We start from the raw sequence: 22,723 nt of genomic DNA on the forward strand, positions 1-22,723 counted from the left end.
GCGTCTGCCACCAGACGGTCCCCATATAGGCAACATATGGATGACAAACACAAACTAGACCGTCAATCTTGCACTCAATATAGGTGACTTTACGCTCATGGTAGACAAAATATCCGTTCACCTTGCTGACACGGAAAGAGGCGAAAGTAGAAGGTTTAACTCTACGATCAAACCAAACCACTGCTGACACCACCTGCCTTTGCGTTATGTGCGTGTGTGGTCATCGTGAGTTTGGGCCTTTAAAGTTTGGTACTTGCTTTGGCACGATTGTTAGCGCCAGCAATTTATAATACTGCCGCTTGTTGGTGGCCTCTACGGAGCATGCAAAGGAAGCGATTTTAAAGCTAAAAAAAGACATTATAGCACAAATTTAAAAAACCGGAACAATACTGAAGGCAGTTCTAAGGGAGCTCGACATGTTGCTCTATTTTTTATATCACTTCCAAAAAAAAAAAAAATAACAGCTTATTGCACAGTCCGATATTGTTGCTATTTCTCTACTCTATTCTCTATTAATGACACTGCTACCAAATGCCGACCTTCGATCCCGACACCCAAGTGCGTGCGGAACAATCGGCATACAATCGGAAAAGGGCAACCGATTTTTTTTGAAACCCTTGCGTCTCTCCGCCACGACATCCAGGGATCAATCGAGTTAATAAAGTCCCACCAACGGTCATTGATATTCATACACATACATTAGAAAGGGCCGGAAGAGGAGGGGAGGGCGGCCATTAGTGGGCCACCATTGCTCTCCTAAAAGGGTATTGTATTCAAATGTCCACCACGCTTCCTCCTCTCGAAACTCAATTCGCACAGGGCCGACGATCACACCAGGCTTATGTTTGCCCTTCAAACATTGAACACCAATCGGTCATACGTCGCGTCGTGGAATGGGGTGGTCAGGTGAGAGAGGATTTTTGGGGAGATTTTTTTTTCGGTGGTTGATTGCCCTTCATCTTATGTCCGTGAACACGGAAGGACGGCCATAAGAGGCGTCATCGTCCCTGAAAGTTCACGAGAGTCACGACGAGTTGTCTGTCGTTTTCAAACAGGTTCCTGGTAAAGTTTCAGTCCGTCTGGCTTAAAAGTATCAGCCATTCGAGCGGATGAGTCGTGTCAGCTATCAGTGTTGCCCCGTGAATCAGGTGAAATGAAGTCATGGAACAGGGTTTTGCTCTAGCCGTAGTAGATGAGCTATTATTAGCACATAGTTCTTGAAAACCACAGCGTGGAATTAATCAAACACAAGACGCAACATTTCAATGTCTCTTAGACTCTCGGTACAAAAAATTTCAACACACACACATCGCAACAGGTGGCCGAATCCGAAGAAACACGAAATCACTGTCTACCGAACGACCACCGTATCACTCGGCAGCGGCTCGGCTATTCGTCAGCTGCCCGAAACATTCCGTACGAAACTGTGCCAGAGTTTGTCCTGATAAAAACTTTTACCCACCCCCAGACGGTACAGCAGAAAGAGCCAAGCGATTAAGTGCAACAAGGACCAAAGCGTGAGCTTTCCGTGGAGCATACTGGCGCCGGATTGGTTGTCCGCTTCCGGTCGGTTGTAGCGCACGGTACACTGCGCATCACCTACCTTATATACGGTACGGCAAGCTATCCTTAGTCGTCCTTGTCGACGGGTCCCGATTATGTACCACCCGACGAAAGGCAGGCTTTCCCGATATGCTTATCAACCAACGGCCGACCGGCTGGCAAAAGGTGATAGAAAAAGCTCGCACGGTATTTCGGGGATTCATTGCACACGGTTGGGCATACGCTTTTTTCGGGTCTTGGATGGGTAGATTTTTTGGCCAACCTCCTGGCGGTGTTCAGCGAGCTTATTGGTCTTACCCATGGTTGTCTTTTTCCAACGTGCAACTTTACGCGAGTCGACGGAGCGAGTCGCTATCAGTAAAAATTGGTTTTTTATTTCTTTCTGAATGCTTTTACCCATTTCCATCTGTTTCTCGGTGCGCGGGGAGGAGGTCAATTCTTCCAATGTGCTTCCGCGTGAGAGTTATGCTGATATCCTCTAGCCTCGCTAGACTGAACAGCGTCTTTCGGAGTAAAAGGCACACAAAAAACCATGCCAAAAGTTCTGGACTTTATTCTCAAGCCACTTTCAGGCTTCAGCTTACTAGCGCAACTACAGCAACAAGCACATGCGTCCGAATGCAAATGGACAGCACGAAATGGGGGAGAGAAGGAACCACTGGGAAACTTTTTCGCCAATGTGCTCTCCGAACCGGATGGTAGAGAAAATAAAAAAATAGGAATCATCCGGGATTGCATAATAATGAGCAAGGAACGGTGGAAGAATTCGTCCAAGGACTGATGACAGATCCTTTGGAGGATTATCCTGATCGAATAGGAAACTAATTTCACCATTATCCGGAACGCGCTACGCACCGGAAGAAGAAGCGTTGCGTGGGACGACCACGTGTTTTATCGTACAATAATAGTAAAGTTAGGTTTCGATGACACAGTTTCTCCTGTTGATCGGAGATGTCTTTCGCGAGTGTAAATAATATTGAAGAAGTGGAACAACCAGATAGAGGAGAACATTATCGTAGAAAAAAGCTCACCTTTGCTCACGTGTTCTTGTTGGACATGATTTCTTGGCAATCCAATTAGTACAATGAAGTTCGTTGCAGTTTTTTTTAAATAATACGCTCAAAACTAAATTCAGAGCCTTTATTTTCCCAAAGATCTATAGATCTTCTTGCTTTGATAAGACTATAAGAAATTGAACTTTAAAACTGCTAGAATCTTACGGTTTGAAAGATACAGAACATATATTTCCAAAGCGGAGAAACATTGTTCTGGACACTTTATAAAGTGGTTCCGTCCGCTGTAGGTTCCAGGCATCCATCCGTCCCGATATCGATCTCTCTAGCGTGTCGAAGTATTGCAACATCGATGACAGCTAGCAAAAATTATTTTCCCATAAATTACCCGTCTCGTTGAATTCATGTCTTCGTGTACGCGTGTGTGGCCGGCACGAGACGACACATAGCTGCAGACCATTCTTTCCAAAACTTCCCTAAAATAGTGCTATGGAATGCGTACTTTGCCGGACGTTGGCGGTATTGCTTGCTTGCGGAGTATTTGGTCTACGAACGGAAACCAACCCGACGCAGAGGTGGCTAGTGGACGAGAATAACTTTGAAAGATTGGGTTTTTTTTGGCGTTACTTCTTTCCCAGCGAGTGACGCCCGTTTTAACAGCTTTAGTAGCTCGCTGGGGGGTCCGCTTCGTCTAAAGTTTGCACTTGTGCTGACTGAGTTAGTGAAAATTTCATGCTGAAAACTTTTACTTCTTGTTCGGGAGACGATATAGTGATGAAGAATTTGCGATCGTCCATGGTTTTGGAATAGGATTCCCTTTTTTCCTTGTTCACGCACCGGATAAACTAAATGGAAAACCACTTCTCATGTGTCCCCGGTTATCGGTAGGAGGAGTATTGGCAAATCCTTGAAGTAATAAATCTTCCATCTTTTGTGCGGTGCGGTGAGCAAATTTTGTCGCACTACTTTTGCTGCGTACGGCGAAATTTAATGTTTGATGTGTTTAATCAGCTTAAGTAGAGCCATACATCCATCCAGTGCTGGATGAACTGCTGACCTGGAGGAAAATGAAAGCTTTTTGAGAATTTTTGCTTTTCAAGACATCAAGTCATAATTTGATGAAAGCAGTTTTTGGAGAGTTAAAATTAAACTATAAGTATGACTAATAAAATAAGCTTTATGTACTTTAGCGATGAACGCCTTATTTTTTAAATTTGATTCAAATTGCACACGTGGTTTGAAATATTGTATGCAATATTGCACGTAACTTGCTTGAAATACAGCAAAAATGTTTGTATTAACTATTTGTTGATTTCATATTTAAGATGTGTTCTGCCATTGTTTATGATGTTTAGTAACTCACAAAAAGTAGCTATTTTTTATTAAAATCACACTATCCTTACTATTTATTCATACGATGTCTGTGCATAAAATTTTTATCCGGTTAGCATTGAGTGAATCTTTGAACGGTGTACTATATACGCATGGCCTTGCCGGGCGTCCATTAATTTTGACAATTCACAGAAGGCTGTTTAGTGCAGGGCTCTTAAGTGGATAAAACGAAAAATTAGTTTATAATAAACAAATAAAATTTCTTGAATTTAAAGCTAAACGAAAAGCTTATTCCAATAAATACAGCTTGAAATGAAAATAGAAAATTCTGAAATTTAATTGATTTAACTACCGTAAACTGCCCTCAACTCACCAAAAACCTATCCTTAAAAGCCCTGTATTATGTCCAGCGGAGATTTTCATGTTTTTTTCTGCTTCTGCCAAGAAGAAAGATATGCTGTTGTGGTAGCTGCTGTCGCAAAAGTAAATGAAAAGTTGAACAATTTCCCTTGTGCACAAAGCAGAGCTGGGGTTTTTCGTTTTTTTTCTCGTGTGTGTTTCGTGTGCGGTGGTGTGGTTTGTTCTAAGTGTGTTTGGTTTTATTTAGTAGTGTTACCAGTTTGTTTCACGCACACGAAAAAGGTAGGCAGAGCCGGAGCCAGCAGCTGAGTCGTCGGGAGTGGCCGAACGAGGGGGCGGCAGGCGTTGTCGCATGATCGGTGTTTTCCCAGCCTCCATCCTCCTCCCCGTTAGCCTACGGGTCATCCGTCTATCGGGGGATCAACCGAATGTTGTCATTTTCCACCGGTAGTTCATTCACCGGCGTGGGTGTGGGGGGAGAGATTTGGGAAAATCCCGTTCAGATGCATGAGACAGTGCCGTTTGCTGGTTGACCGGAAAATCGGAGTACCGATGAGCCTGGCGTTTGGCCCACACCACCCTTTCTCCCTTATGTGGGAGAACATATGTGTGTGTGCTTCACGATCAGATGGATTAATTTTAATCTCGCTCTCTCTCTTTCTTTCTCTCTCTTCCGGTTTCACATTCCACGGTGCACGGTTCCTGTTTTCCACCGAAGATGTCATCGGGAAGACCTATCAAATGTGTGGTGGTCGGTGACGGCACGGTGGGGAAAACGTGCATGCTGATCAGCTACACAACCGACAGCTTTCCCGGCGAATACGTACCCACGGTGTAAGAAAGAGATGTGTCATCGCCGTCTGTAAAGATGACTCGTTTCCCACAAACACACACACGCATTTGTACAGCGTCTTGTGGACGAAGCATATTGATAAGCCAGCCCCCTTTTGTTTCTCATTCCTACAGCTTCGACAATTATTCCGCCCCAATGGTGGTGGATGGGGTGCAAGTATCGCTCGGGCTGTGGGACACAGCCGGCCAGGAAGATTACGACCGGTTAAGGCCGCTGTCCTACCCACAGACGGACGTGTTTCTCATATGCTACAGTGTGGCCAGCCCGTCATCATTCGAAAACGTTACCTCCAAGTGGTATCCCGAGATTAAACACCACTGCCCGGATGCCCCCATTATTTTAGTTGGTAAGTAATATGCTTAACCGCTCCGATCGATCGAAGGATCCAGAAGACTCACTCCCGTCTTACCGTAGGTACCAAAATCGATCTGCGAGAGGATCGCGAAACAATCAGCGTACTGGCCGAGCAGGGCCTATCCGCGTTGAAGCGCGAACAGGGTCAAAAACTAGCGAATAAGATACGGGCGGTAAAGTATATGGAATGTTCGGCACTAACCCAGCGGGGCCTCAAGCAGGTCTTTGACGAAGCGGTACGGGCCGTTCTCAGACCGGAGCCTTTGAAACGACGCCAACGAAAATGTGTTGTGATGTAGGTGTGTCATCCGTGTACCGCGCTTTTTTAGCCGCGGGCAAATTCAACTCAAAGCAAAGAAAACAGGAAAAATGCAAACACAAAACATACATTTAGGGTGAGAGAGAAAAAAAAATATTGTACATAAGATTAGAGATGCAAATGAGGTGGTATAGAGCTAAAAAAAAAGGGAAAATCGTGACAAGCAATGGACACGGCCACAAAACGGCCCGCAACGGCTTAAACAGTGAAGCAACGAAGCAATGTGGTGTTTAAATGCAATGGCAAAATAGTGGAAATCGTGAAACGGTTAAAATGGAATCAAACACCAATACGCAGCAAGCCGCGTAGAGTTTAAACGCGGAATGAAAAGGAAATCGATCGAGTGTGCCATTTTCTTTAAACGTCAAAGTAAGGGAGCCGCTGGTAAAAAAAAACGCGCGATAACGAATTGAGGAAAGAAAAATCAACGAAACAGAATGGCCATCGACGAGGTTATATTAGCAGCAGCGAAAAAAGTGTTTAACGATAGTCGTCTTCTGCAGCGACTAGTATAGCAAGATAAACACGATGGGAATGCGATAAGCAATCGCAAAAGCAATGGAATAGTAACAAAAAGGGATTTCCTTCACCGTTAAGGATAATGCTTAAGGATAAGGTAGTAGCTCCAGAAGCCAGAAGTGTCCACCACCCTGAACCAACCAGCCGAAAATACCTCACGTAAAGTTTTTCGTTTTTATTTTCTTTTTATCCCAATATATACGGTATTCGCGAATAGGAAAAGATAGATGAAAACAATCAAAAACAAAACAGAAGAGTACAGCAAAGAAGTAGTATGAAGGTGGGACAGATAGACAGTAACGATACAGATTTTTTTTACTTGATACTGTAAAAGCATCAATGATTTCGGTAAACACTTCAGATGAAATGGTAGGTTAACCAAGTTAAAATTGTAATCCCTTCAGATGACATGGTAAACAACTTCCTTTTATGGTAAAGCTACCGGATGATATTGTATTCGTATCAGATGAGCATTTATTCCTGTAGCCTATGCACTTACCCGTGCGCTCCAAGACGGTCTCATGTGATGCGTTTACAATACCATTTGAATACCCTTGCAAAAAAGCAATTTTTTATCATGTCATCTGAAGCCCCATTAAAACGTCAACCATTTCACCTGAAGTGTTTACCAAAATCATTGATACTGTAACATTATCAACACATTAACCTGTAACTATGTAAAGAGGATCGATCGTTTGTGTCCTGATCGGTGATCCCGTTTGTTGTTGAGCAACAGGTTCTCAGCGTTTAGGTTTTCCATTTATCGAGGGAAATGCTTCGTTTTGTTTTTCCTTCGATAGCATCCGCAGTATAAAAAAGCGAAACAATGCGAATTAAAAGCACGACCACAGAGCAGGACAGAAGCAGGTTATTTGCAATATTAATCTTTACATAACCGAGGATAGATAAGGCTCCCACCCTCCATAAGCAATTTTAAAAGCGTTTTTTTTTTATTATGCTAGAGATTCTTTTTTGAATTAGTGCTTTAGCCTTGGGTGTACGTCTTTTTGTACGTCTACGTACGCAGCACAAACCATCTCATGAGTAAATCTCATTCCACATCCACATCCATGATATCTCTTCAGAATCGAAAGTATATAGGGTATATATATATATTTTTTAAATTACTACGTGCTGCCTCAGAATGTGTGTTACAGATACGAACCAGGGAGAACAGAGAGATGGAGAGAGCGGGAAAAATCAGTCATAACGATGAAGCAGGAGACGAGAGGAGCATGTCAGCCAAAGCATTTTTTTTTTACTATTTTTACTCGTTTTTTAGAAATTAAGTGTACGCGAAATCTGAAGAAAAGGTTTTCTTATTTTTTGTATGTACTGTCGTCTCTCTGTTTGGGCCGATATTTCGGTTTTTTATAATATTTACACTTATGTTTTTTATCCTTTTCCGTACACTGGGAAAAAACAACAACAAAACACTAGCCAATTTGGGACAGAAACAAAAAAAGATTCCTATTAGTGATCCAGCTCTCCAAGAAAAAAACCCGCAACAAAGTCTCGAATAATGTAGATGAAGTCAGGTAGGGTAGTTTCTAGTCGCAAGAAGAGGACTCTGTTTGGGGGGATAACGAGAAGTGTGTGAAAGCTACGGTTAATAACCGTAAAAACTGCCAGAAAGTGCATCTCCCTCTTCCCCCCTCCCCCCCAAAAAAAAACGACCCCACCCGAACATGGGTTTGTGTTTAGCGTAGTGTCAATTATTTGCAATTTTTTAACGCCAAGGAACGCTTCCACGCAAATATCAGTTTGGCGTCCTTTTTTCTCCCCTAACGCACGTAAATCGTGTTGTTTCTACCTACAGGAAAACGAAAGGTAGAGAGAATGAATCATCATCATATCCTAGTCCTTTGCTGAGACACACACACACCGGCCTCCAATCGGGGATATATTCACGGTGGACCGCGTACAGGTCGGTAGGTCAGTGTCGTGGGGCTGCCATACTGGATTTTTCTTTAAATAATTTTATATTTAAAATAGTGAAAAACAAAACAACAAGCAAACGAGCATGTGTGGTTGCTTTGTATTATTAATTACAGTTAGTTGTTAGGTTGTCACTTCGCGCTCCTGCCCCTAGAAAGATCCCGGAAGCCGCATTTCTCACCGTGGATGTTTCGGATGTTTAGTGTTTGGAAGGTAGAGGAGAGAGAGTGCGAGACAAAACAATGGTTGAACAAACAAAAGAAAAAATCAATTGTGTGATGATGTAGGAAAGATAGCGAGTGAAAGGCAGAGATATAGTGGGGCAACGTGTGTTTTCTGGAATACAATTCGTTTTGTATTTTGTTTTTGAAATATTTATTTTGCTTTTCGATTACACGGAAAATTAATGGAAAGTCCCGAATTTTTCTTTTTTGATATACCATTGCTGTCGCGCTGATTAAAGTACATTCATTTTTTTTCGGGGAGCAAAACCAATAGATAAGCGTGCCCACGCGCGCGCTCAAGAATATTAACAAAAACACACAAAAAACAGAGACAGAAAAAAACCGTACTAACATCTTGCATTGCTATACAACAATAAAACAACTAATCCTCGTGTTCTAGTTTCCATTAATAATCGTTTGTTTGTCGTATATAAAGGGGGTGCGTTGTTGCTCTGCTTTCTGTGTGAAAGAATCCTAGAAGACGTTGGAGACGTGCTAATGCTGGGGAGTGTATGAGGGGGTAGGCTAATGTACTCTTCTTTGTTTTGTTTCCCAACATCTCGCAGTGGTTGATGAAGCCCTTCGTAGGATCTAAGCTGATGTTAGAGGCCCCGAGAGAGCTTATACGGGACTCACACGTTTCCTTCTTAATGCCTGCCAAAATTGGAGCTCTCCAAGACCAAACAGCCTGCCGATAGGAAGATCACACTCGCTCGATATGGCGTCACGTATCTGTCTAATAGTACTTAATTTACTAAAACCATAACTAAAAACATCAGTAAGTGCATACTGGCGCCGTATATGATCACCATCGCACCGAGCACGATCAACACGAGACTTATATGGGGCGCTAATAGCGCCATGTCGTTTTCCTTTACTTATCGCCCTATTTTCTGTTACCGAAAAGAGTGGCGAAGTAATTGGACCTTACCATGTTATATATGTGACTTTTTTGAGGGGCTCTCTTACGTCATCTCCAGTTCTGATTTCAAATTTTCTCTCTCGCGGGAAAAGTTGTTCAGTGTTTCGTCTTTCTTTTGAGGAAGTTCTAGACTTTTGGACTCTCGTTCGTTCAGTATGGGGAAGATCTTAGCTTGTGGGTTTAAGGTGTAATTTCCTGGAAGTATCTCGTTACAAATAGCACTGTAATTAGTTAACTACAAACTAAAAAACCAGGTGTTTTGTTAACTGGCAAGGCTGCGTAACTCCAAACTTGAATATTGGAATGGTTGGAGCCTTGCCACTAAGCGTGGTAGCGCGTTTCTTCGATGGACACAATGACCTCAAGATATGTTTTGATTTGTGGGAAGCGTTCTACAAATGTGAGTTCCCTTACGGAACAATTCATTGCTCATGTCTTACGTGTCTTATCAGCTATCCTTAGTATGTTCGGAATGGTTTCGGGTGTATAGCACGACCATCCTTTCGTATGAAACAGGGTGCCGGTTCTACCTTCTCTACCTTCTGCTCGGGACTCGGTTCGTTCGCCACCGACAGCACGATACACTCGGACGGAATGGACAGAGAGGCGGTTAGGGATGCGGTTGCCAATGGTGGCGCTCGTACCGGTTCATAGTCGATGCTGCGGCACAGATCCACCCCGGACACACTTGTCGTCATCCGGCGCATTGACGAAGAACGCTTAAGAAGGGGGAAGGAAACGATGGATCGTTAGTGAAAAATCGCAAAATTGAGCAGATGAGATGAAACTCCCGTTGAATGGATCCTGCTCAAATGAATGTGCGTTCTTCCTGTCCCCAGTTCTTATACCTTCCCCTAACTAGATGTGAGGCAGGCTTACAAGCACTGTTATAGATGCTGAATGGCATTGCATTGTGGTGAAATGGGTGCGATCGAATCGTACTACTACTTACTTCAAACTTACGCGGCTCTACAGTTACGCTCGGGGTTGTACCAAATCTGAATACTGTACATGCACTTTACGGCAGCCGGATGTTTGCAAAGGTTGGAAGCCGCAATGGTAAATACGAAAACAGAGCCAAGTGTATAAGTACGCGAGTGGATAGTGTGTGTTAATATACCGTAATACTTCCCGAGGACTGCCACGATTTGGTGTGGATTTATACGGGCAAATTCAACTGGTGCATCACATGGTGGTTCAGCTCGATAATATATCGTTGGACCCAACAATGTACTACAAACGCTGCCTCTACTACGACTTACTCGATTACTACAGTGGTGCAGTACTGTGGAAGACGGCGCACAAACTACCCCGGCAACTACATTTCGGCAATTCCGGACACCCAACGCACAGCGGTCTATCACGTCGAATCGATTCACAGAAACAGAGTTCTAGCGTGTTATATTATTTTCCGATCGTACACGTTTTATTACCCAATTGTAATATTCCTCTTTTTTGATTCCATTTTCCATTTTGTTTGTTTGTTTTTTGTTATGCTTTATGTGTTATAATAGTGTAATATATCGTTTTGTTGTGTTATCATACTCAATCAGGTAATTTTTTAAATTTTTGTTTTTTTTGCTTTTTTCCTAGATTTCGATTTTCTCATTCGCCACAATACACAACAACATGTTCAGCGTTTTTTTTTGTCCCTTTTTGTTTTTGGGGTAGCCAACATAGATCCTTCGCCCGTTTTTACTGTATTAATGGGTTTTTTTGTTTGATTTATTTTTAGGATTTGATGCACATAAGCATCTTTCTACACACGTGGAATCGGTCGAATACAACGGGGCCACCGGTTCGTTTCTCCGTAAGTTACGTATGTTTGAACTGAAATCGACAATTTTTATGTTCCATTTTTGAAGTACAGTTTGGCTACAGAATGGTGTTGGTAAATGGGGTTGTCTCTTTCCTAATGCGCGCGCTATAAATGGCACCGAAAGCAGCACGCACGACCGATTAAAAGTGAGCAAACTTAAGCTGAAAATGTTATTCTCTGTAATAGGTTAATTAGTGACAAAAATTAGTGACCAAAATGTTACGTGGCGTCACCCCATTGCCACATTTTCGCTTACCCCATTTTTAATCGGTCGTGGTGGATCGTTAGCTTAAGCTGTTGTGAGCGTGAACGAGTGCGCAAATTCATGTAGAAGAAATGTTACATCGCTTTCGATCCATATAATGGAGTTGTAGAATCAGTTTGGGGCAAATATTTGACTATTGGCAAAGCACGTTGTGGAATTTTGGGATTATATTAATGGAATTTAGTATTCTTCTTTTTTTTGACTTAATGAATGACCTCTTTGTAGGTCACGCCAGTCATCGAATGGCTTAATAGACTTGCTGCTAATATATCCACATAATTGGAGAGTCTGGTCTTTTCACTGTGGGGAGTAACGGTCTGGATGGGAATTGAATCTTGTCGGCTTTTGCATCGGCCCACCTCTGTGCTCTACATTGAAAAGTTCCATCATATGGATCGAAATCCTGTATAAAAAATCGTTACACTAGTATAATGCTTTACCTATGCGATTTGTTTACATTGTAAGATAATTATTTCGATAAAGATAATATTGTGAACAAGAAACAAAAATCAAAAGAAATTAGCACATTTGTTGATTTCGATTGATGGTGCTGCTGCTGCTGTTGTTTTTTTTTATCTATGTTTTACTTCTATTGTAATACTACGCGGAAGTTTTGTTTTTGCAGTATACATGTCTGTTTTGTCACTCTGTCTACCGAGTGCTCTCTTCTGAGGCCTTTTAATCCACGTGCGTTTTTGTTTTGGGTGGAAAAAAAGGGTTCGGTTATATTTGTGATTTTTGTGTGTGTTTTTTTGTTGTTGTTGTTGGTTTGTTTCAGTTTGCAAAGCTTTGCATCTATTGCGCTACAGAATGTGCTAAACGAAACGATAGAAAACTAAATAACATTCGACGACGGGTCGAAGAAAAATCGCCAATTAATGAGTTAACAAACAACAGTTAAAAGTTTTATAAAACGAGCCTTTTTAACTTTTCTTCGTTCTGCTTCTTGAACGTTGGCAAAATCGTAATAAGTCTTCACAAACGTAACGGAAACCGACGGCGTCGTTTTAACATTTTTTTTAACGAACCAAACTGAAGTGCGAATCCAATTTAATAAGGAACAGGTGTTGTAGGCTGTAGAAAAGAGAAGTAAATTAAAGAAACAATAAATGAAACAGATAAAGTAAATAAAAGGAATAACAAAAAGGAAAGTAAATGACAAAATACAAATAGGAAAAACAACACGGAAGAGCACACGATTTAGTAGTGTAAGAAAGGAGTCAATTTTTGGTCTGGAGTTCAGGGAAGACAAACATATAAACCACGCTCACACGCGTTCATTCTATCTTGGCAAGAAAACAGCAAACTTTTGATAACGAAACTTAAATTAAGTGCAGCTAGAGAGCGTCCCAAGTGAGTGTGCTGCCAACTAGCGACTACTACTGCTACTGTCTACTATCCGGACGACAGTCTAAAGCCGTAGTGCGTAAGCAGCAAAGCCAGCAGCGGGCGGGTACGCGCGTGCAGAGAGCTCTACTCTAGCTCAGCTTCGTTGTTGCTACTGTAGCTGCATTCTTCCGTTCCATCGGGCTGTGAAATTGATCCAAACACATTCACGGTTGATCGCATTAGTTACACTCGCACACAGACACACATGGGCACGCACAAACCACAGGAAGGAAGACGACTAATGTACTCGGCTTAAAGGTCTTTTAGGGGTTGGAAATGGTCCGGAAATGTATCTAAGTTTATGTACCTCAAGGTGAATGATATACGCTGTTATACTTCCAAAAACTCACGCACACACACAAACACACGCGAAAACTAAACACACGTGGAAGAAAAAATGGGGTTCGACAAAGAAGGAAAAACTTACGGCGCGCGCGCACAACTTGCGAAAAGGCCTTTTTTTTTCTTCGACAGAGGGTTAACGGTCAGTTATATAGCTAATAGTAAGTAGTGGGAGCTCACTGGTAGATCTACATCATGTGTGGTAGAGGACATGCCGAGCTTGGAAGGCGCTTGCTGCTTGTACGGCGGGTTGTCCCATATGCTCACAGAGGTTCGCATTAATACTAATAGAATTTGTACAAATAGTCCTACAAAGGCGTGATCGGCATGCGATCGGGAAAGAAGAATGTAAAGAAAAGGTAGGTAACGTAAGAATTAGCATTTGATTTGAAGGAATAGAAAAGAACGAAGCGATCACGTGTTGCAGCAGCATCAGCAAGGTGTAGTTAAGGTGCCAATTTCCATACTAACTATACAACAATTTTGTAACACTACACACTACAGACAGTGAGAGGAGTTGCACTGACACCAACACTGACTTGCCGGGTGGAGAGGATCAGTTAAGAGAAATTGTAAGGATTCGTAAAACGGAAAGCAAACACAAAATGGCGGACGGAAAGGATACAAATTACACAACAATATTATATATATATTTAGCAAGTATCGCTGCTAGGCGGAGTTGCTGCCAAACTACCAGGCGTTGTTGGCATTGTTTTTTTTTTTTGGTGGCTGTGTGTATGTGTGGCTTTTTTTGCGTTTCAGAGCGCAGTCAGGAGAGACACAGAGGAGAAGGTTTGTATCGTAAGACGAACTGAACGACGAAACCCTAGCGGCCGGCGGGTTCCTCGTTCGTCTTACTCTAGCAAGTTTTCCGACGAGCCGGTGGTCGACTTTACCTGCGTGGAAGGACTTGGCGTGATCGGATGCTCAATGTTCTTCAGATACTCCTTGTCGTCGAAGATTTTCTTATCGCCACCGCCGGGCTTATGCTTCAGGTTGTCTAGCGAACCGATCTTGCTTTCCGCCTTGATGTCTATCTTCTGGTGGACGATCTGTAGCAGTATGAGTAGAGGGATAAAGGCGTTGGAAGTTGTTGGTGAATATTCGGCTATTTGCTGGCTATCTTCCACCGAGAAGCTTACCTTCACATCACCGCCACCCGGTTTGTATGTGATGTTATCCTTCGAGCCAATTTTAGGCTTTGCTCGTTCCTTAAAATCGGTCTTGATCGACTCGATGCGCTTGTCACCGCCGCCCGGTTTGTGGGCGGCATTGTCCAGTGAACCAATCTTGGGCTTTGCGTTCCATTGAAGTTTTGTGCTTATAATCTGTAGTATGGGATCAAAAAGGGGAAAAAGGGGTCAAGAAATCCCAACTCTACCCACCAAACGTACCACACAGTCTACTCCAACGTACCTTTTTATCACCACCCTTCGGCACGTACGCTTCATTCTTTGCCTCAATTCGTGGTGCCGCCTTAATGTCGATTTTCTTCGTTTCGATCTTCACATGGCCACCGCCCGGTTTGTGGCTGGCGTTTTCCAGCGATCCAATCTTGGACTTGACGACCTTCAGATTTGGAGATGGTGCCCCACCGACTTGTATTTTGTTCATTGGTACTTCTGCACAGTGAAAAGAATGGAAAAACGAAAACGGGGACACTTGTTTAGCATACTGCATCTTGCAAGCCACAAAACACACTGCACACACGCTTACTTTTAATTAGCGGCTGCTCGGACGGCGTTTCCGGTGTTTTCGCGTTGGCGCGCTGCTTCGAGGTGCTCCGCGATCGGCTTTCGGACGAAATGTTTTCCGGTCTTCTCGCTAGTCCCGGTATCTTGCTCGGTGACTTCAGTGGCGACGCTGGCGATGCTAGCGCATTGGGACGATCCTGTCAAATGGTGGCGCAAAGATTAGTGACACCATTCGTACGGGTCCCCGGGTACGGACAACTACTGTTGCCCGACTTCCCCAACAAACAGACCATCCCCGTTGTTGTAGTGTGTGTATGTGTGTGTGTTTTTTTGGTTTTGTTTTACTACCGCTTACTACCTTTTAAAGCTATATATATATATTGATTGATCGCGTTTCAATTTCGCGCACTTGGAAATAAAAAACCGTTCGAATCGATACTCAACCCACGAAAAGGCACCCTTAGCATCGGTGCGTATCGGGCGTACTATGTACGTTTTGTTTGTGATGTGTATTCCACCATCCCTATTTGCCGAACCGACCACCTACCCTCGGCATCACAGTGGTAACGAGATCGCGGCCAAAGATCGATATCGCGTTATTGTATGTTCGGTCGTCACCTTCGGACCGCGATGGTTGTGTATGGGACAAAAACTTCCTAAACGGTTCGGCAAACAGCACCCGGAACGTTCCGGACCAAACGATCCATTCATCTGGGCGATGTCTTGGGCGACGCGAGCATAAACGGAACAGCTCCCTACCGACCGACACAACCACAACTGACTAGTGGTGCGTAACTTGTGGACGCTTGCGATCGTTTAGTAGCGTTTTCGGCCTGACTCGTATTGCCTTAATGGTGCATCCACAGTCTGGCATTGGAGAGGGTGAGTTTTCTGGAATTTTCTTTTTTTCTCCCTCTTATACTTTACAATGGTCGGACTTGTGCGGCTGCTCTGTTTTTGGCAACTTTTAACATCATAATCTACCCTCGGTGTGGTTGGCACACCTTACTGGGAGAACCGAAAGGTCTATGTCGTGCCCTCGGCATATCGGTCACAAAACTAATGGTCCGACATTTCCCTCACGCTACGGGAGTGCAGCTGGAAATTGGTTCAAGGTAAAGCGAAACACACTTCTTCGTCTAGTCAAGAAGTTGTTACGTGTGCTAGTACCGGAAAATATCGTCAGATTGAAGATGAATGATTGTCTCTTTCTGGTGCTAATAATCGTTCTTTATTTCACACATCGACTAGTTCTGGTTGGGTGTTTTTGGTGGAGGAGGTGGAGTACAGATAATCTACAAATATCGTCACTCGTTATCGTCGTAATTGTGTAAGAAAATTTCAAATGGCAGGCAATTCCAAAGGCCTTTTACTGATCGGTATCCCCCCGGATTTACTTTGCAAGACTTTCCCGTAGGGCAGGATTTATTGATTATCCGGCCAAGGGGTTTATAAACAAGTCTAAGTCGAATAATCTTCTTTTCTACTTTATGCTCTACAAGGTTATGGCGATCATCTAATGGGTGATTAGGCTTGTTTATAACACGTATTCAATAGCCGGTTGGGATTTGGACGGTCCTATCTTGTGAAGACGAGTGATGGTGTCGCCTCTACCACCAGACCACCTCTCTAATACTATTAATTCATATACTAGTTCAAAGTCTGATAATAAAATCCATCATTACATCTGCTTAAATCGTTGTTAAATAGAAACTTTGCTTCGACCTTTGTTTGGCGTCCTTACCTAACTAAAGTGTCCTCCAAGAAGCAATCAATTGTGTTATACTTTATTTTCTACTGCTCTATTCATTCTTGCAATAGATCAGAGAGCTTTTGATTAATTTTGCGTACGTCACCAACGCATTATGTCATGTTTTCGGCAATGACTCATAGGAAATAGCACGCAAAAATCAGGAGTGCCAGGTCATTGCCTAACCACAAGCTCTTTTGGTTAATAAGTGTAACTCTAACGTTCCATAAGGCAGACCCTAACGGGCATATCCTCGTGAGGAAAAACTGTGTCAAAGATTTAGGAGTGTCGACGAAACTGTCTTTTGACAAACATCTCGAATTGATAGAACTGGCTACACACATAACGCAGAAGGCAAGTGATCCCCTCTGGTTCGATCGCTGATGACGTATGCGATCACAGTGTGCTGCTGCTGGGATCGTAGCCTCGACTATACCCCTGGACTGTAGCCTGCCAGATTTGCTTTCAACTCGGTTGGTGTTTGATCCGGGAAAACGCCCGGTGATTTGGTCACTATCAGCTCCACCATTATTTTCGACATAGATCTTACCGAGAGGGTGGAGAAACACTCAACAAGGTCCTTGCGACCACTTGCTGTGCACTTTTCTGTTACATTGACAGGTATGGGTTTCTCGACTTGTAGTCTCTTGAATTACACCTATACACTATCCACAAACCGTCCTCCTAGTTTCCTTCGTACTCGTCTTTCACTATTCGATTCCTTATGCCACACTACAACAGGACGCTATTGCATTAAAAAAGCATTTTTTCAAAAACATAGCTAAATTAGACGGTATAAAATACTGTGTAACCAATCGAACTGTGTTGTTTTCTTTAATAAATGTTTAATTTAAGAAAAATATATCCAATCTTTGCCTCATCATCATGCGGCCTTTTGCCGGCACTTAATCCATAATTGTCAAAATACTATATTTTATTGATTCTTTTTTCCTGTTGAAAGGTCGTCTATTTAATCAATTCATTCCTGATTTTAACCATGCAATTATTCACATAGATTTTGCTCTTCAAATTGATCTAGAAAATTGCGATCGAACGGTACTGGGGCACATACAGGTTGGCTACTTGGGATCCCCCAGAATCGCTCCAAACGCTAATTTTTTCCAGCGCTCGATTCGAGTAGTTAACAACACCATTTCGCTATCTTTGTGGTACTTTTTAAAAAGTGTGGCAACTATTGGGAGGCTCCTTGTACTGTAAACCACATTGGTCAATGCCATTCCTGGAAGAAAATAATACGGGATGTGACGTTCTTTTAATTTATTGAGAACTGCAGCTTATGTTGAACGTTCCATTGCCTTAAAATGGTCGGGAGAACAGAACCAGGATCAAACTTTAAAAACTTTCCCTTTGCTATAACCTTCTTATCATCCTTCGGTTCCTGTCAACTATCCTCACCATAGGCTTCTATCTTAGGTAGAGCTGTTTTATTAGATTCGATTAAGATTCTTTAGTCCTACGTCCATTGTAAGGTAAAAAATTACACATGAAAAACATGACACTAAACGACAGCTACAGTTGGATGTACTATTGCAGCAATCGTTCAACAGCTACTAAACTTTTTGGCTGACACACGGTAACGAAATTATTCTATCTTGAGTGGAGATCCTACCGCAAGAGTGAATGCAGCATGTAACTCGTATTTCGATTGCGAAGGTTTTGTTGCATTTACGTGACAAGTTTATGCGCTACAATCCGTCTGGAACATAACTTTCACATTGTTTATTGAAGAAATTCTACCCGTGCAAGGTGCACTACTCTAAACCCAGCATTAGCACCGGAAATTGTGTGACCATCAACCGCGAAGGTGAAAATCACCTTCAAGACAAACATTTTTGAACCGGCCTTTCTTCAGGCTCGCGAACGGACCAATTCAACAAAACTTTGTCCGATGGGGCGCGAGATACAAACCGCTCCAAAACTTCAAAGTAAGTGCTGCACGCCCTTTAACACGCAATACGTGCGGAATTCGTTTGCCCCGAAGACCCTCCGGCATGTGATGCAGCTGCCTTGTTTGCGTGCCGTAGTTTTGTGGTTTGCCAAAATGGAAAACTTACCTTTTCCTGAGTGTACTCGTCAACGCCACTATCGTTGTCACCTTCTAGAGCGTGTTTCACCGAGTAGCAAGTGGAGCGGAAAGAAAGAAAATTAAAACATTAGTAGTGAACGGACCTGCGGATAGGCTGGAGTATATTCATTGGCCTAGAAAGGATGTTCTTTAGACAAAAAAAAATCGATCAAGAAAGATGTGGTGTTGGTGTAGATGGTGTGTTGGTGTGTGTGCGCTTACTGTGATCGGCCGTGAGTGATTTCGGTCCAGTCCGGATCATGTGCTGCTGTGGAGGTCTCGAACGTGAATTCCACTCTTGTGAACCTTCTCTGCCACCGCCATTCGGAAGCTGGAAGGTTACCTTATCGCCATCGGCACCGGGACGACCACCTGGCACCGGTGCCGCTGGACGTGCACCAGGCGGAGGTGGTTGCATTTTGTACTGCTGCTGACCCGAACCCGGCTGCGGGCCGGGTCGGTAGCTAAAGTTTTCGTCTGTGTTTGCCGGCGATAGAGACTGCTGGCTGCCGGGGGAAGGTGATTGGGTGGGCGATTGGCCCGGTCGTGCTGGATCCTTACTGATAAAGTCCTTCAGTGCATGAAGTGGCCTACCGGTGGAACTGTCTGGTTCGTGCTCGTTCTTGCCATAGTTACCTGCTACGGACGGTGGTCTGGAGGGGATGGATTTTTCCCTCTCAACACCGGTCGCCGAAGGTGACGACCCAGGCAGGACAAAGTTACGCGAAGGAGCTCGCGCTGGATTGGGACTGTTTAGTGCTGACGCGCTGTCGGCTGGAAGTCGTCCAATAACAACGTCCTCATCATCATCAACCGATGGTGTTGCTGATGATGGCGGTCCCGCTGCTGTTCCACCCATATCATTGCCGGAGGGAGGTCTGCTAACATCACCCGGACCCATTGGACGGTTGTAAAAATTTGGTCGCATACCCTGCGGTGGTCCACCCTGCATCGGCATCGGAGGTCTGGGTCCTCCCATGCCGGGTTGCATTGCGCCGCCAAGATTAGAATTTTGGGGTGAAATTGTTGGTCTAGGTCCTGCCATCGGGTTGGGAGGACGAATTGGAGGCGGCTGACCCATCATCATCGGTGGCCGTTGCATACCTTGGGCTGACGGGGGCCGCGGTTGCATGCCAGGCTGCATCCCGGGAACACCAGCACCGGGTGACATTTGAGGACGCATGGGCATGGGGACGCCTGGTGGTTGATGTGGCCCAGGGTACATACCGCCCGGGCGGGGTGGTTGTGGTTGTGTCGGTGTTCCCGTTCTTGGTGGACCAACGTTTGCAGGTGGTCGCATCATCTGTGCCCCCGGAGGCATACCGGGATTGGGCCGTATCGGATCCATAACGGCAAAGGGAGCCTGTCGGAGTGCAATCGGTGCCGGTAGTACGGCCGGTGCTGTATCACGTGGATGATGTGGCAGAAGCTGTGGTTGCTGCTGTGCCGGCAATAGGGGACGTACAAGTGGGGTCTTTAGTGGTACCGAGGGGGCAAACTTAACCTCGGCACGTGGTGGTTCGGCAGGAAAGCGAACCGGTGGAGGTTGAGACGATCGCGCCGGAGGAGGAATAGAAACTGGAACAGGGGCTGGTGTCGGTGTCGGTGCAACAGATACGGGCTGTGGACGCTGCTGAGGACTAACCGCAGTGGGCGCATAAACGTTAGGCCCACCAAGCGTCGGTGGCTTTGAAGGTTCGGAGCCAGAGATAGTCTGTGACGTGAGACATGAAAATGTGTGATAAGGATTACTCGCAACATTCAACAATGCACTACTGCCGATCCGCTGCTTCGTATTATTGGGCAGAAGATAGAAATGTGTGTTAAAGATGTAGACATTGAAAACAAAATGAATGCTCAAAAACGCCCTCATTTCCCAGGCACGGTTGTAGTAAAGTAACTCACGCGTTCGCCTCGCACCTGCTTCGTTTGCAGGTGGCTTAACTCCATCGCCTGCTCAACACCACCCGACACGAAGCTTACCGTACGTACGTCCATCTTTGACGCAGCTTTTACAAGCGTACTCAGAATCTAAGTGTATACCCAGCGACTCAGCGTCTCGGCCGAGAACAAGATCAAGATCGCTTCGTGTACTGACGGTACTGAAAGGACACAGAAAGGACCCAGGCTGTGGTTTCCGGTTCGGTTGTTCACAAGTTCTATCCTAGAAGCAGTTTGCTTTTGGTTCTTTATACACACGCGCGCGCGCGTTCCTGTACATACACGCGGTTCTTAGTAGTAGATAGAAAACGCATCAAATATGCTCATGCACTTCAACAAGAATGTGCCATTTGTAATTGGTTTTTGGTGAGCGCCCTGATGTCCGCCTCGTGGGACAGATTGGCCAGCAGTCGGTCGAAATGGGATGGAACGGTCAGTTCTGCTTTGCAGGCTTTGCTTTACCACTGTTGTGTTTGCACATGTTCCGCCCATCGGCCTCCATTCCGCTTTGTATTGCTACTGGTGGGGCAAGCAATAATGCTGCTTATGTACAATGCCTACAATGGGGAGGGTGGTGTGTAGTGTAGTTGAAATCTGTGATGTATTTCCACTGAGGTGGTTTACTGAGGCAGTGATAGTTATTCACTTATTAAGAAGACATATCTGCTGTAAGAGCTCGCCCAAAATTAAATATCTGAGTTGTATAACAGTTTTGTATTATACACTAAAAGTAGTGTTCTAAAATAGATTAATTTTACAGTTATGAACATATTTTATAATAATATGCCTACATTTATAGATAAACTACATGTGAATTGCTAGTTACCAACAATAGACTAAAAATAATTTACAATTGTTTTACAAGTAGTGTGTTGCGTAGAATAATTAGTCGTCTAGTCGTACTTACACAGTAGAAAATATATTCTTAAATTTACAGAAACATACGACCAATCATCTTGTAAATGAATGGTAAATGGAGCTAAATGTTCAACTGGCTTATGACAAAGTTGCCATAAAAACTCTCAAGAACAACATGTTATGTTACAGATATAAGTAAGAGTACAGAGTTTTTGGGTTTAGGTTTGAATAAGTAGATGTAAATTGCACGATTTTTGGGGGATTTTTTATTATTGAAATGTTGGTCAACGAGACGACACGACTACACGTGAGCAGAGAAGCTAAATTCTGGTGCGATATTAGCTAATCTTGTAGAAAATCTGTAACCTGCAAGAGAACAGCATCTCTGAAGCATGACAAGAAGAGCTTCATGATCCGACATGTCGCCAAAAGCTATATTGTTCCCACATATCGGTGTCGGTGATGGATTACGCAAACATAGTGTGGTGGCCAGCAGCTACAAGGAAGCTTGGGCAACTGAAGTCTATTCAATGCAAGATAAAACGTTTTACCCTGCGCTTCTGGGATCAAAGTCTTGAGTCTACAGGACCAGGTATTGGATGCTGGCAATCACCAACTCGATGGGGGTATACAGCTCTTCGAATAATTAAATAACAAATGCCAAATTGCAATATCCAGTCAATGTCCAGATGCCAGGACGAGTGCAATAAAATTCCTGCCAAACGAAATATTGAAGCAAGTTCAGCTTTACAGAACGTCATCGCCCAAAAAAAGTCTTTGGATTAATTAAAAAAAAAATTGAGTCCTTGTTGATCTCGATCATTGGCAACAAGTTTGGCACGATTTGCTGGTAGAACCTGATTTTATTATGACCTGTAACATTAATCCAGGTACTCTGTTAGTTTGAAGAGCTTTCGATTGACGTAGATATCAAGGACGTTGAAGTCTGAGGATGTAGCCTAAATGCTAAACATATTCTCAATTGATCACGACAAATATTAAATGGTTCTATACTACGTTTACCAGCTGAATAATGTCCTGATTCATAACTGTAAAATTCAAGAAGTTAGAGATTCACACAAAAACCTGAAGACACTGAATGATCGTCACGTATTGCGGATCTGTATTTTGTAGGAATTTTAAGGAACAGCAAACAGCTTAACAATTTTGATAACTAGGCAT

General features: G+C 43.7%; 3 protein-coding genes across 3 annotated transcripts in view; 2 read left to right on the forward strand and 1 right to left on the reverse strand.

The window, feature by feature from the left end:
* The window catches only part of LOC126557104 (V-type proton ATPase 116 kDa subunit a 1-like), a 263,661-nt gene that overhangs the window by 132,626 nt on the left and 108,312 nt on the right, over window positions 1–22,723 (forward strand). The gene's annotated exons all lie outside the window — the stretch shown is intronic.
* Window positions 4,957–5,784, forward strand: LOC126559137 (ras-related C3 botulinum toxin substrate 1). The gene is made up of 3 exons (XM_050215251.1): window positions 4,957–5,102; window positions 5,235–5,467; window positions 5,536–5,784. The coding sequence occupies exons 1-3, from the start codon at window positions 4,987–4,989 to the stop codon at window positions 5,772–5,774; spliced, it is 588 nt and encodes a 195-aa protein (XP_050071208.1). The 5' UTR covers window positions 4,957–4,986; the 3' UTR covers window positions 5,775–5,784.
* On the reverse strand, window positions 9,856–20,740 carry LOC126557065 (basic proline-rich protein). Its single transcript, XM_050212713.1, has 8 exons — window positions 20,648–20,740; window positions 18,965–20,456; window positions 18,732–18,775; window positions 14,929–15,103; window positions 14,629–14,834; window positions 14,355–14,540; window positions 14,109–14,264; window positions 9,856–10,116 (listed from the first exon to the last, which is right to left on the reverse strand). Exons 1-8 carry the CDS (start codon window positions 20,738–20,740, stop codon window positions 9,856–9,858), a joined length of 2,613 nt encoding a protein of 870 aa, XP_050068670.1.

Source organism: Anopheles maculipalpis, chromosome 2RL (genome assembly GCF_943734695.1).
Source record: "Anopheles maculipalpis chromosome 2RL, idAnoMacuDA_375_x, whole genome shotgun sequence".
NCBI classification, from domain to species: Eukaryota; Metazoa; Arthropoda; class Insecta; order Diptera; family Culicidae; genus Anopheles; species Anopheles maculipalpis.